Source organism: Vanderwaltozyma polyspora, genomic scaffold, assembly GCF_000150035.1.
Source record: "Vanderwaltozyma polyspora DSM 70294 KpolScaffold534 genomic scaffold, whole genome shotgun sequence".
NCBI lineage: Eukaryota > Fungi > Ascomycota > Saccharomycetes > Saccharomycetales > Saccharomycetaceae > Vanderwaltozyma > Vanderwaltozyma polyspora.
In genome coordinates this window covers 98,934-114,607 of record NW_001834670.1, presented here as the reverse complement: position 1 = coordinate 114,607, position 15,674 = coordinate 98,934, and the positions used below count along the sequence as shown (strand labels likewise).

Genomic DNA, 15,674 nt, shown 5'->3' with positions numbered 1-15,674 from the left:
ACAGGATAATCTTGGCTGGGTGTACACTACAGGTTTCCGTTGATTATGATTGTGATGCTTGTGTTAAATTGGAGAGGTTATTTATCATCATGAATTGATATTGTTAGGTCACGTGGTGTTTGATATAGTTCATCATTACTCATCTATATACTTATGTAATATGTGTATATACATGTGTCCTTTGAACCTTGAAGATGACGGAATCATTTCACTACATTTACAATTTAGCCTTCTTTGGCTCAGCAAACGCTTCAGCTATAATTCTTCTTTGAATTTTACCAGTGGCGGTTTTTGGTAATTTATCTACAAAGTAAACTTTGATTGGGATCTTAAAACTAGCAACTTTTGTGGACATAAATTCTTTCAATTCCTGATAATCCATCTTATTGCCAGGTTTTAACACAACTGCAGCTTGTACTACCTGTCCGTACTTTTCATCAGAGACTCCAAATGCAACAGCTTCGTTGATCTTGGAATTCGATAACATTATACTATCCAATTCAACTGGCGAAATTTTTTCACCACCTCTGTTGATTAATTCTTTGATTCTACCTGTTAATACTAAAAATCCTTCTGGATCAAAAAACCCTTGATCACCTGTACGGAAATAGTTTTTTCTTCTTGTGAAATTCTCTTCATTGGCTTTAGGATTATTCGCATATCCTAATGTAACATTTTCACCTCTAATAGAAACCTCACCTATTGATCCCTGTGGTAATATTTGGTCTTCATCATTTAAGATAACTACTTCAACACCCTGTGGTTGACCTACTGTACCCGGCTTTCTCTTACCTGGAGGCAAGTTATTAGATGTCATTTGATGTGAGGCTTCAGTCATTGCATAAGCTTCTAAAACTGGTGCATTGAACTCTTTTTCAAGCTTGGTAAAAATGGCTGGTGCTAATGCAGATGAGCAAGATCTAATAAATCTGATGAATGGCATCTTATCAGGTTTGGGCATGTTTAGCATAATCATACTGATTGTAGGAACACAACTAAACCAATTACATTCATAAGTAATAAAATCATCCCAAAACCTCTTGGCACTAAATTTCTCTGGGACAACAACCGAACCTTGAGTTCTGAATGTAGATAACAATACACCAATCAAACCATGGACGTGAAACAATGGCATCACTACGTAGGAACGATCTTTTGGTGTTAGCTTGTATGTATTTGAAATATTCAATGTACTCCTAACAATATTCAAGTGTAGTAAGGGCACTGTTTTTGGCTTTGAAGTAGTACCACTTGTATGCAAAATTAACGCAACATCGCTAGACCTGGCGAAACCTGGGAAATGAGTCGCATTATGATTAACAAATCTAGCATTGTTCAAAGATGAGTAGACTAATTTATTATAACCATCTTTTGGAGAATAAATGTCATATTCTACTCTGAACCTTTCCTTATTAAATGATAACTCAGCAATGAAACAATCAAATTTTTTAGCAGATTTCACAATCTCAGCTTTAGTAGAATTCGCAACGGTACCTTTACTAACACAGATGACCTTGGATTTCAAATCATTCAAGTAGAAATCGAATTCTTCAGATTTATATTGAGAATTCAAAGGTGCACCAATTTTAGCATCCATGGTAGTACCTAAAAAGGCAACTATAAATTCTAGACCATTGCGCATAGAGATCGCAATAGAACTTTGTCTTCCAACAACATCGTATAATGGCGATTCTGGGTCTTCAAACATGGTTTGAAAGTGACCGACCATATGAGAAAGATCCCTATAGGTCACTTGGACACCTGTCTCAGGTACAACGATAGCAACGTTATCAGAAACCCTGAATGTGTCGTTAAAAGAAGCCGTTGTAGTCATCCTAAATCAATTCGTTTTATCTTCTATTTTCTCTTAAAGTATTTTTAGTATTTATCTTGTTCCACCTGAAATTATTTCAAATAGTGGCAACAACAATTTCCATAAAACTTATCTGGAAAAAAGAATCTTTGATCTTAAATACATTATAGATTCCATTAGAAAGATAATAAATTTAATAGATGGCATTCTAAACCTTTTTCTTATATATCAAATCGTATCTTTCTAGTCGCATTCTTGTAATTTTTCAATAAAAAAAGGTTCTCATTTAGTCCGTACCTATATTAAATCGCGCATTGTATCAAATTTAATATTTAAAGCCGGTCGTTCTTTGTTCAAATCATCGGAAGGGCTCGTTATTTCGATATTACGTCAATAACGATGGCAACCAAGAGTATTAAGTTTAACTTGACCTTTTATTCATTGGATTTATCCGTATCTATATCATTCTCTTTGGAACTAAATCAGTAATACAACTATGATGATTCAGGTTCAAAATATTCTCCATTTATATCTGGTAGGTCATAATTTTTTGATATACAGAATGCCTCATCTTTCGTAGTGTCATAGGGGCTGCATGGTAAGGTAAAGGGCACCATGACATTAACTGTATTACAGCTCGGCGCTGTATCTGATAATTTACTTCCCTTTCTGTATATAACATCGACAAAACTCTTACATTTTATTTGTAGTTCAGGGGTACTCTGGAATAGGATTCCTACTTCGTAGTTTCTTGCCAGTCTGCTAGAAGTCCCCCACGCACTGACACTCAAATTAGCAGATGTATATACACACCAATCTAAGATATCAAATGGATTATTTGAATTTGATTTAACTGAAGTTTTTGATTTTAAATAGAATTTAGAATGAGATGGAGTGGCTTTCCTATGCTTAGAAATCAAGTTTGCATTTTGCTTGTAAAAACACTTAAAATCATTTAATAATGATAAGTATTGCTCGTTATTCTTTTGGTAACGAAAGTTAAACCATCCAGAACAACTCCAACCACTTGGGGAATTTCTAATCTCCTCAACTGTAGGATATACTAAATATGGTTTAATATTGTGAGAATTTAGTTGTTCAATCATATCTTCAGGAGAGGCAGACTTGGATCTTGAGTTTGGTTCAGTGTTAAACTCTATTAATCTGGAGAAAGTAGGAATCATGATACCAGTAAAAAGATTTAAAGGAAATTTCTTAGATATCGAGCCACCGATTGTGGAAGTTTGACAAAGGTAATGATGCTGTATATCTGTGGGAGTAGAGAAATCTTCTTTGGTAGAGTTTTTTAATAACAGAGCTGCCAATTGTTTAAATCCAGAAACTGAAGATTTACTTGGCACTGAATAAACAAATTCCACATTTGAAAGACTATTGAAATCAATTTCCCTCAAATAAGATAAGACCTGTCGAACACGCTTATCTTGGTATGAATATATATATTTAAACAAATTCTTCTTAAATTTATTTTCAGGAGGTGTGCCTGAAGCTTCAGGCAACCTAGGACTAACCCAGCAAACCTGCTGTGGAAGATTAGTTTCCATATAGGTGAAATTATTAGAAGGAATGAATATTTTACAGGAATTATCTTCATAAAAATTAATAATCATCTTAGAGTGGTGACAAGAGAATGCTGGCATCCTAAATTGTATGATCTGCACTATCTCCATCATCGGCCGGAGATATCTCGATCTAACTGGTAGTATAGTTCCTTCTTGAGCCACAATTGTTATTCTTTCTATCGTTTTATGCTTGAAGAAGCTTAGTATAAAATCTAAGTCAAATTGGAAACTAAAAAGAAATGTTTTTCTTAGAGATTTATCACCAAATATCTCACCCATTGTTATAAAATATGAGGAACCTACAACAGGGTTCCCATTTCTGCCCGTATCATAAATATCTGATTTAATTAATCGAAACGGATTATCGACAAGAACTGCATTTCCCTCGGACAGTTCATTCTCATCACTTTCCTTTACAAAAATCGATTTATTGGTTTCAATATCACAATCTGTTTCTTCATCGCTAGAGTTTGTAAGGTCAATCACTTCAGCAGACTTTATATCAACTTTCTCTTCACTATGATGGCGCTTATTACTATCAGTCCTATCTTGGTCTGTTTGATAGTTACACCATCTCTCAGCAACACGTTTGCGAACTTCAGATATATCGTTTCTATCCATCTTTATGAATATGTTAAATGTTCAAAATCCTCAAAATTAGATTACCTTCCTTGATATATTAACCTTCAAGAAGCCATTTTTCCTTCTACATCGTTGGTTATCCTTTTAAATTGAGTTCAAAAGGGAACCTTATTTTATATAGTTTAACAGATAAAAACTAAAATGTACGGGCGCTATCATATAACATTTTGTCACTTGCCAAAAACTTGCTAATGAATAGTGACAGGACAAGATATTCATTTATAATTTTAAGATGTATCCTATTTATTCATCTCGGTTGATATATCTATAATTAATTCTATATAATTAAAAATTATGATGAAAGTTATCCCCTATTAATTATGCTTAAAATGTAATTTCCCAGGTTTCATCCACTTTAATCTTTGGATATCTGATAGAAACCCAATTTCCATCTTCTGAGCGGTGTAATGGAACTTCGTGCTTGTTTGAGCCTGAGATAATGGTTACAGTCTTCTTGACCGTTTTTTTGATGGCTGCAGTGGCAATCTTAATTTCATAAATATCTGTGTTCCCTAAGACATTATCAAATTGTGGTTCATTCAAGACGGTGGATTTCAAAACTTTTCCATCATTCAACGAAAAATTTGTTTCCAAATATTCTCCCTTTTCAAATTCAAACGTTTCACCATCGTCTATATACAAGTCCCCAAATGCATTACCATATACATCAGGTGCAATGACCAAAGTGTATGGGTCATGACGCATTAATTTTGATGATCTTCTATATTTATTTCTTCTTGTTAGGATATGGCCACCTTCAATGAACATAGGAATTATGTCTAATGGGGCATCTATATTTCTAGATTGCGGGACTATACCATTAATGATTAATGGGCTCAAATTCGTATATTCGTAATAAATACCAGGTACAAACATCATTTCTACTGATGTTGCCTCTTTATCAACAATTGGCTTTACCAATAGGCCACTATCTCCTACGTAGAATTGATCATCAATAGCATATAATTCGGGATACATAGTCTTGTCGTAAAACATTGGTTTCATAATTGGAGTACCTGTTCTATGAGCGTTAAAAAAGCTAGTATACAACATCGGTAATAATGCATATCTCAATTGAATTGCCTCACGAACAATAGATCTATCAGGTTCGTCTAGCAAATACGGTTCACGTCTTTTGGTGTCGATATGTGCGTGTCCTCTAAAAAACGGATACCAAATACCTGCTTGGTACCAACGAACTAATAATTCTGGCTCTGGGTCACCAGAGAATCCAGCAACGTCGGCTCCTATAAATGGCATACCCACAATATTGTTTGTCAGGCACATTGGTATTGATATTCTTAAATAATCCCAGTTGGCAGCATTATCACCTGTCCAAGTTGCAGCAGTTCTCTGGGAGCCCGCAAAAAACGCTCTAGTTAGTACGAAAGGTCTCAATCCACTTCCATCTTTAATTTCCTTTAAAGAATCATACGTAGTTTCGTGAACACTTAAACCATAAATGTTATGGATGGATCTTTCTTCAAAACCGGCATAGTGTATTAAATCCTTTGGAGCAGTTGTTTCTGGACCACTAAAGATAGAAGGTTCATTCATATCATTCCATATATGCAAATTCTTAATACTGCCAATAAATTTCTTGAAAAAGCCATCCCAAAGTTTTTGACCGATTGGGTTAAGGGTGTCAATCCAAATAGAATTACCTGGCCAACAATGTCCGATAAATGGATCTCCTTCACTATTATATACACAACCTTGGTCTTCAACAACACTATCAGAAACAAAATAATTCAATTTCAAATGTGGATCAATCAAAACAACCAATTGTCTTCCTAATCTAGCTAACTTATTTAATAGGCGTTTTGGATTTGGAAATGAGTTGGGTTTCCAAGTGAAATATTTTTTATCATCGGTATATTCTAAATCTAGCCAGATAAAATCAAATGGAAACTGGTATTTGTCCATTTCTGAGTCCACATTTAACACATCAGGCTCATCGTTATAATTCCATCTACATTGATGGTAACCAATCGAAGATAATAAAGGCAATTGTGGTTTACCAGTTAATTTAATGTAATTTTTTGTTAAATCCGAAGGAGATTTTCCTAAGAACAATACTACATCTATAATACCAGTTTCAGAAATCCAATGAGTTTTTGTATCAGAACCTTCGTAAGCTATATCAACCCAAGTATCTGCAGCATTAACCCAAAATATACCAGCGGAAGTATCCTTGTTGGTACCAATCATGAAAGGGATTGCACCATACATTGGCATTGGAGAATCAATCGTATATTCAAAGACATCTACATTAAACAAACGATATGGTTCTGTATTACTTGTGTCCTTTAATTTCAGTGAATCTGCGTGCTCTGGTATACCATATACATTTTCCATATTGTTGAAGGTAAAATCTAAAGCAACTGATTCTGGTCCAAATTTTAAAGTGTCATCTTTTGAGTATTCAAAATCATCACCGAACATATTATATGGAGTTTCTTCAGGGTTTATATTTTGGAAATTCAGTTCTTTTAATCTCTTGTGTTCCAGATTCATAAATAGACGATCATTGACAGTAAATACTAGGGTATCATTATAAAATACTTTAATTTTGAATGAATTCGTATAAACCTCGACTTTAATTGAATTGTCTCTATTATATAAAGATATTACATTATTTGAGCTCCCTTTCAATTCATAGAATGACAATTTATCTCCTTGAAGTATATCTTTATTATCTATGTCAAAAGCCCATTTCCAAGTCTCATTATATCTATAAGGGTTTAATATTTCCGAAATTGAATTGTCCAACTCTGGGTGTCTATCTTCATCAATGGTTAACCTTACACTATTGGTATCCTTTAAAAATGATATACTTATAGGTAAAACAACTTTAATGTCACCCACGTCTGGTCTTGGTATTGTTTTAATAATATTAGCAGTGAATAAATTTAGTTCGCTTTTTGATTTTTCAACTTCATAATTGATTGATGAAAGATCAATTGAATAATAAGAATTTTTAGTCTTCAGAATATTTTGAGAATATACTTTATTCCTATGACAAAATCCAGATTGCTGGCAGGTCTTTAAAAGGTATTCAGTGAATCCAAATGCAGTAGCCCAATATAAAGGCAACAGAAATATGATCAGAAACCGATTATTAAAAATCATCTTAAAAACCCAAGGGAAATAGGATATCCTCAAGGGGCAACTATTAATGTTTTCAGGTATACAAAATAAATATATCCGATTGAATAGTTCGATATATATACATCAACTAGAGTTCATCAGCTCTTAATATTGGCATTATTATATGTACATCAGTTGGTTATAAGTACTAGTTATTATTAGGAAATGCTTAATCACAAACATCATTATATACGTGTAAATGGTGATACGTTTTAAAGGTAAGACACCCATCGTGTGTCAGTAAATACAAAGTGTCAGTAATTAGAGAGGGTTGTCTAAGATAGTTTAGAAATTAAGAATGATTACTAGTTTATACATGTTTGACTTACGAAGTTGAAGTATAGGTAAATTACCAAAATATGGATTTTAAAACTTGAATAATGTAAATTCAAAGTCGTTACATAAATTACATGTATATTTATTTATAGATTTAATGAACATTTATGATGCTCGTAATTAGAATATGAAAGGAATATGATAGGACTGGAGGGGGGTAGAAAATAAAATAATGTTAAATTGGAATATATTATTGGTCGTATAAATTATTATTTTTTATTATTATTGTCTCTTTTCATCGAATGTTGAGTAATATTTTGTTGATAAGAGGATGTTTAGTGATACTGCCGCAGTGACAGCGGTTGCTGTAGTTAAAGCCAGATTATCAGAATTGCCTTTGATAGCTCTGATTTGTCTGTTCAAAGATCCTGTTAGTAACACAGCAATGGTACCTGTACCAAATAGCAGGTTCCATACTACAATTGGATTATTTAGTTCAGTCATTATTAACTCTGATTTAGATCTCATGGTTACACCTAACCCAATAGCAAATTGTTTCAAACCAGATACAACTTCTGAGAAATAAGAACCATTAGATTTCTTTTCAGGAGTTTCTTCGCCGTCAACTTTTTTAGTAGCTTCATTATGCTCTTGTATTTCTACTTGATCTAGCTTATCCTTGTGATGAACTTCTTGAGCATGATGTGTATGTGGTTCTTTATGATCATGACCATGATCATTTATCGATGGTGTCACTGCAGACTGCTTTGTGACATTTTCTGGGAATATAGATTGAACTTGAACAGCTTCTGGAATCGACGTTTTATTTTGCACAGGTTCTGGAATCATTGGTTTCCTTTGCACAGGCTCTGGAATCATCGATTTATTTTGCACTGGTTCTGGAATCGACGGCTTATTTTGTACAGGTTCCGGAATCATCGATTTCCTTTGTGCAGGTTCTGGAACAGCAGGTGGTTTATGTATTGGTGCCTTGTGAATAGGATCCTTATGATGAGTAACATGTGTCTCATTACTTTGAGATGATGGACGAGACGAATGTATATGATGGTGATGATGATGTTTTACAGGTGAACTTTTTTCAACTGGGGGAGGAATTTGACCAGGAGCTGGAGGTTTAGGTACTGGGTTCTTACGAGGGGAAGAATGACGACTAGAAGAAGAACTATTGCTTGAAATTGAAGAATTCGAAGCCGAAGTACTACTACCACCACTACTAGTGCTACCTATGGTTCTTTTCAAATGTGATGTAAACTCGTGTTTTCTATATAATAAAATTATAATCAGTAGTAATGTTAGTATATATAAAGTTCTAAAATATTGATAAATTACGTCATCGACCCTTGATGTTTGAACATACTTTGTAGACATTTTTTAGAATTTATTTATTCAACGATGATTTAAGGTTGTTATAAATTAGTTCACTGATCTTCAAATAAATCATATCTTGAAAGAAAGTGAAACAAGATTAAGTTAAAAATGAAAGAATAATTCTTGGGTACAAGTCCATTACGGAGTATATCTCACTTTATATACTTTTTCTAAGATATAAATCGATAGTAATATCAACACGTAAAGTATATGTAAATATAATTCGAATCGTACATTTTGTTGCAAACCCCATAATTGGTAAACTCAAATAAATGAGACTCCAATACAAATATATCTTGATATACCAATAAAATAGCAGGGATTGAAATGACTGAAAATGATGTGAGTGTAGCAAGAATGGATAGAGTAATACAATTTTATTCACCTAGTCTTATGTTATACCTTAACTTTTTCGTTTTTTCTTTGCAATTTAATGAATATATTCGAAGATTATAAACGACAAAATACGAGGAGTTTTAATTCCTGCTTATTTGTCCAAAGACTGGACTTAAGAATATTTCATATTTGCATAAATATAGATATAAATATGCAATACGCAATATACAATATACAATATACAATGTGCAAGTACAAATAAAAGTACAAATAAAAGTACAAATGTAAATATAAACTTACAAGATCAAACCAAGCTTAAGAACTGTAGGAAACTAGCTGTAAGAAATTATAAAAACCGAAATATAACACAGTCTGACACAATCCCCAGAAAATATTTTAGCACTATCAGTACTAGTACAAATAAGATTCTGTATTTTTTTGTTCTACTCTTCATCTATACTAGAACAAGACTGGTTGGTGTAAGAGAATTAACTAACAATATTTAACATTTTACTTGTTTTTAACATAGCAACCAGACAAATTACGGGAAAAGAGTCGACCTCTCTAATGACTACTTTTAACCTAAATAAAGCATTTCATTTAGTTGGCCAATAGAACAATTCTAAATTAAATAAATATAGATAATGTAGTTAAAGTTTGGGTTAGTCAAGTAAACCCAGTCGAACCTAAATTGGTAATCCATGTACTCAATAGTGCTCTATACAATACAGAATAGTTCTTGACTGTCAAAAATGGGCTGGATGGTAGTAGTAGTGTTAGTGGTAGAAGTAATAAACTGGGGTACCAATTCAAGTTACTACCTAACAAGGTTGTTTGCTTTCTTGTTTGCTTTCTTGTTTGCTTGCTTGCTCTACAGTAAGAATATGATGTGTGTGTTTGTTAAAGACGATAAAATACGACACTGCAACATAAAAATCGTAACTATAGATAGAAAGAAAGTTCAGTTTGACCATATTAAAATTATCGCATACGGCATATTAACCAAATAAGTGTACGTATTTAGTCACTACGTATGAATTTAACAGTTTCTGTTCTGTTCCTTGTATGGTTTTCCTAATAAGTTTGTTGTAAAGTGAAAGGAACCAACCCCACTGTATGAAACACTACTAACTAGTTGATGAATGTTTTTGTCGTTTAATTAAACTGGATACAAAAAGGTGAAAGACAAGAAATTAATGATATATATACTATTTCAATACAGATTTGGTTTCTTTAGCATTCATTATCAAAACATTGTACAGACTTGTATTGACTTTCAAGCTAAAAATAAGTACTCATCTTGAAATAGTTGTGACATACATAATAATACTATACAACGCTAATGAACTCGATTTTTAATGTAATATAATCGTGCTTGCCAGTTCACTTCAGTCCCTTTCACTTTCACTTTCACTTTCCCTTTCCCTGTTCTTTCCCATTAGTATTACCTACTTACTGTACAATATTTCCTTGACCTCCTCTCTACTTTCTGAATCTTTGGAAAATATGAATAATCCCATTTCGAGTTTATGTGACTGTGGCATCCGATGCTATATGTGTAATGTTAGGATGTTGTTAACATCCGTGCATCTTATATCATATAGTCTTTACCAAGTCACGTGGCATAGAAATTCGGGAAGCAATTTAACAACTTCGCTTGTTTTCTTTTAACAGAAAAATTCAAAACATCAAAGCCAAAAAAAAATAAAAAATAAAAAAAAATAATAATAATCTAAAGCGATGCGACGCAAACAAACTCTTCTCATTTTATTTTTGTTCACTTGACTATGGAAATTATGAAATTTTTCACTTTTTTCATCTCATCTCAATTATGCACACAGAACACGTAGCTAAACAAATTTCATATTGAGATTGATGATCGATGATGGATGGATGATAACTAAATGAATTATACAATACCTCTTTCTCAACACACTCACACTCTTGAACTCTCTTTCAGTCAATCTATCTAATTATTGAATGTTCAATTCACAAACTTTAGATTCATTCAACATTAACATCAACAATATTATGGTTATTATTCTATCGTTCTAGTATTCCATTCTAATCAATCCTGTAGTAACTATATTCTAACAATTCATATTATTCAGAATTGTATAATAAGTTTTAATGTTTAATGTAATGGAGTTTCTTAAACTCTTCTATTGATGCTCTTGTGCTTTTCTTTGTTTTAGTATTGTTACTCTTGTATAAAAAATCAACTAGATTAGTTCTTATTGTCGATTGAAAGTTACCTAACATCAACTTTCCGTGATTCATTCCGACGTATAATAATAATCATCAATTAGATTAAGATGTCTGCTCCAGCTCCTGCTCCAGAAGGTCAACAACAACAAAGAAGAGGTGGTTTCGGTGGTAGAAACAGAGGCCGTGGTGGTAGAAGAGGTGGTAGAACCGAAGAAAAGGGTTGGGTTCCAGTCACCAAGTTAGGTAGATTAGTCAAGGCTGGTAAGATTACCACCATTGAAGAAATCTTCTTGCACTCTTTGCCAGTCAAGGAATTCCAAATCATTGACACTTTGTTGCCAAACTTGTCCGATGAAGTTATGAACATCAAGCCAGTTCAAAAGCAAACCAGAGCCGGTCAAAGAACCAGATTCAAGGCTGTTGTCATTGTCGGTGACTCTAACGGTCACGTTGGTTTAGGTATCAAGACCGCCAAGGAAGTTGCTGGTGCCATCAGAGCTGGTATCATCATCGCTAAGTTGTCTGTTATTCCAATCAGAAGAGGTTACTGGGGTTCCAACTTGGGTCAACCTCACTCTTTGGCTACCAAGACCTCTGGTAAGTGTGGTTCCGTTACCGTCAGATTGATCCCAGCCCCAAGAGGTTCTGGTATCGTTGCTTCTCCAGCTGTTAAGAAGTTGATGCAATTGGCCGGTGTTGAAGATGTCTACACTCAATCCAACGGTTCTACCAGAACCTTGGAAAACACCTTGAAGGCTGCTTTCGTTGCCATCGGTAATACTTACGGTTTCTTGACCCCAGACTTATGGGCTGAACAACCATTGCCATTGTCTCCATTGGACATCTACGCTGATGATGCTGTTGCCCAAAAGAAGAGATACTAAATGCAACAATAATTATATAATTAACCCTTTTATAATTAATTAATTTGTATTAAATATCATATCATATTGGTCATAGAACTTTACTAATTTGTCTTTTATCCAATGCTCCTGAAAATATCTACTTGGTTACAATAGGGGCGCTGTTGCTCATATCAGCAATATAATCAATTTTTTTACTCTTCAAGATGAACATCATTAATACAAGTTTACATTTGTCCATAAATCTACGGTTATAATGTTATGCAAGGAGACCTACTTAATTGCATCAAACTAAAAGATTGTTAATTGCAAGATTGTTTAATTGCAAGATTGTTTAATTGCAAGATTGTTTAATTGCAAGATTGTTTAATTGCAAGATTGTTTGAATACAAGGTGATGTCATTTAACAAGACTACAGATCAAAAAAGAAAATCTAAACTAGAGATCAAAATTAATACACTACAAGACAGAAACAATCACTTACGCAAATGATTTTGGTGTGGCTTTATCAACTTTATCTTGTTTTTTTTTTCTTTTTTGATTTTTTTTTCTTTCAACTTAAAAATAAAATAATATAACGATTAATCATATAAATAATACAGTAAAACAATAAATTTGAAAATTTAATCCATAATGAATTCATGAAATTGAAATCTAAATTTAAATTCGAAATCAAATTGATATTAAAATTGAAAACTATGACACAGATATCATACCGATCAATTCATGTCAGTATCTTGGTCATTAGTAGCATGCATAGAAATTAACCCTTCTTGTGCAGGTGCTGGTTTTATATCAGCAGTTTCTGGCAATGCAAATTGTCTCTCGCTTGTGCCAAACATAACAGGTTGGCCAGGAGTAAAGCTTTCTGAAGTGGCTGCTAATTGTTGCATTTGAGATCCAACCGATTCAGGCTTTCTTTCACCAATCACTCTCCCTTCTGGATGTCTGAATAAACAATGTGGGTTTTTACAATCGACACCAAACCTACAATCTTCATGGATTGGATGACCAAAGAAACAATCCATTCTTGTACAGGCTGCACCTTCACGACACATTACATGAGAACGGGCATGTCTGAATTTACAACGTTTGTTGGTACAATTTGTACCATATTTACATTGCTCTAATGATTTTTCAACAGGAGGACGAGAAGGAGCCATTGTAGGTTTTTGGGTAGACATCGTTGGGACATTCTTAATTTTAGATAGTGAGGAGTGGGCCTTGGTACAGGATGGATCTTCACACTTCAAATTGTTTGGACACCACATAATGTCGATAACTTTGGCATCTTCATTAGCTGGAGTTGGGTGACCAAAAGGACATAATGGATTTGAACATAAAATACCAAATTTACATAGAACAATACCAGTCTGGACTGGTTTAGTTCTAGCAGCAATTAAAGCTTCTTTTCTCTTTTGGAATTCTTCACGGGTTCTTTCGATTTCTCTCATCAATTCCTCATCTTCGTTTGGATGTAAGTATTCACATGTTCCCATAGGTTTTGGACAGTTTGGATATTCATTACATACTTTTGTTGGATGTGCATGAGGGCATGATCTACCTAATGGACAACGAGGGAATAATTTACAACGTCCTTCCTTCTTGTGATGAACAACATTAATAGTGCCGTCAGCACCCATACCCAAAGCTTTAGCTAGAGGGTTGAACCTGGTGACATTATTGTTCCTAGCACCCCTGGAGCCACCTCTGGAGGCACCACGGCCACCACGATTGTTACGACCACGTTTGGCCACTCCATTATCACGATCCTTGAAACGAGGTTGATAGCCGGTGCTTATGATTTCCATATTAACATCATCGTTACCTGATGGGCCAGCTGGAAGAATGTTGGCAAATGCAGATACTGGAGCTTCGTTTTGTTGTTGGACTTCATTGGTATCAGAAGGATTAGGTTGTTCAGCGGAAGGGAACGCACTAAAACTAGTTAAAGGAACTTCTACGTTATTAGGTTGTTGTGGCTGTTGTGGCTGTTGTGGCTGTTGTGGCTGTTGTGGTTGTTGTGGTTGTTGTGGTTGTTGTGGTTGTTGTAGCTGTTGTGGTTGTTGTTGAGCAGAAGAAGCTTCAGGGGTTGGAGTAAGTTGCGCTGATGCACCAGCAACACTTCTAATCTTACTAACAATATTAGTAACAGTTTCACCTTGTTGTAAAGCCTCTAAAGCAAAGAATGAAGTCTGAACAACGTCGGTTAAAGCTTCGGAAGAAACTGTATCAAACAGAGTAGTTAACTCTTGGACAATAGACTCGATAGAACCACCATTGGACATTAACAATACAATATATTCAGCAACGTATTTGACATCTTCACTGAAATTTTGTAGCGTACTCAGTTTTTCGGCCACAATGACCTTCATATCTTCAATAATTTGATTGTCTGACATTTTGATGTGTGTGTTTATTAACTTAATAAGTCTCTATTTATACAAATATTTTTCTCTATTGCTCCTATCGAGGTATCTGATTAAAACGACAACAAAGAAATGATACTGAAGTGATTCTAAACACCCTTGATGCTCTTATAGACCTGATTAGAAAGATTTATCTCTGGTAACATTATTAGAAATTGTTTACAGAATCTTTTTTGCCACTTCTTTTTAACCTTCCCTCTTTATATATAAAACGTTTTGAAAAATTGAAGTGGACACCGTTTGGATTTCGGGAATTTAAGGCAGGGTAACTTTAGGAGAGCCAGCGGTTATGACAAAACACTAGGTGGTGACAGCAAATATTATAATCTACATCAAAGGTTGATCAAGTATCAGACAAATAATTTAGTTAGTTGACTATTCTTGTAATATTCCAATGATAAAATAATTATTTATATCCAAGAACTGCTGGAGACATATACATACATAATACTAGCTTACTCTGCAAAATCTGATAAGTCACGTGCATTGATTCCTTAGTGCCAGAAGGTTGTGAGTATTAGGTCTAGTGAAAGGATTCTCGAACTAGAGGTATATAATAATCTGTAACACATAATCTAAGATCTGGGAATTTAGTTGCCCATCGTAGAAATCCCATATCACTAGCTCTCTAAGCTGAAATTGGCGCCTATGGAGTGATCCTGTTTGGCCAACGCATCTCAGAAGAAAAGATAATGATGATTCTGACAAGGACCTGTATGAAGTGATCATAAGTTGACAGAATAAAACGAAATAATATATAAATACCATGGGTGAGAACTCTATCTTACTATTAATTTGTAATAACCTATAGCTGAGTTCAATATTTGAGGACTTGCTAATTATTGATACTGGTGCTACTCAAGCGATAAGCTGTAACAAAAGTGTTACAGTTTACAGCGATTGATATTTTTAATAAACAAAAAGATAACTTTATATACCTTTCTGCTCTTGAACGTATATAAGTTAATGTCAGAAAATGATAATGGAG

General features: G+C 34.0%; 6 protein-coding genes across 6 annotated transcripts; 1 reads left to right on the top strand and 5 right to left on the bottom strand.

Moving 5' to 3' along the window:
• Positions 1-217: 217 nt before the first annotated feature.
• Positions 218-1,834, bottom strand: PCS60 (Pcs60p; the record flags this gene model as incomplete). Its single annotated transcript, XM_001645371.1, has 1 exon — positions 218-1,834. One exon carries the CDS (start codon positions 1,832-1,834, stop codon positions 218-220), a length of 1,617 nt encoding a protein of 538 aa, XP_001645421.1.
• Positions 1,835-2,307: 473 nt separating this feature from the next.
• Positions 2,308-4,014, bottom strand: TDP1 (tyrosyl-DNA phosphodiesterase 1; the record flags this gene model as incomplete). The annotated part of the gene is made up of 1 exon (XM_001645370.1): positions 2,308-4,014. The coding sequence occupies one exon, from the start codon at positions 4,012-4,014 to the stop codon at positions 2,308-2,310; it is 1,707 nt and encodes a 568-aa protein (XP_001645420.1).
• Positions 4,015-4,359: 345 nt separating this feature from the next.
• On the bottom strand, positions 4,360-7,167 carry ROT2 (glucan 1,3-alpha-glucosidase ROT2; the record flags this gene model as incomplete). The annotated part of the gene is made up of 1 exon (XM_001645369.1): positions 4,360-7,167. The coding sequence occupies one exon, from the start codon at positions 7,165-7,167 to the stop codon at positions 4,360-4,362; it is 2,808 nt and encodes a 935-aa protein (XP_001645419.1).
• A 576-nt stretch (positions 7,168-7,743) lies between these two features.
• Positions 7,744-8,850, bottom strand: OM14 (Om14p; the record flags this gene model as incomplete). Its single annotated transcript, XM_001645368.1, has 1 exon — positions 7,744-8,850. The coding sequence occupies one exon, from the start codon at positions 8,848-8,850 to the stop codon at positions 7,744-7,746; it is 1,107 nt and encodes a 368-aa protein (XP_001645418.1).
• Positions 8,851-11,501: 2,651 nt separating this feature from the next.
• RPS2 (40S ribosomal protein uS5) lies at positions 11,502-12,278 on the top strand (the record flags this gene model as incomplete). Its single annotated transcript, XM_001645367.1, has 1 exon — positions 11,502-12,278. One exon carries the CDS (start codon positions 11,502-11,504, stop codon positions 12,276-12,278), a length of 777 nt encoding a protein of 258 aa, XP_001645417.1.
• A 698-nt stretch (positions 12,279-12,976) lies between these two features.
• On the bottom strand, positions 12,977-14,659 carry NAB2 (mRNA-binding protein NAB2; the record flags this gene model as incomplete). Its single annotated transcript, XM_001645366.1, has 1 exon — positions 12,977-14,659. The coding sequence occupies one exon, from the start codon at positions 14,657-14,659 to the stop codon at positions 12,977-12,979; it is 1,683 nt and encodes a 560-aa protein (XP_001645416.1).
• Positions 14,660-15,674: the final 1,015 nt, after the last annotated feature.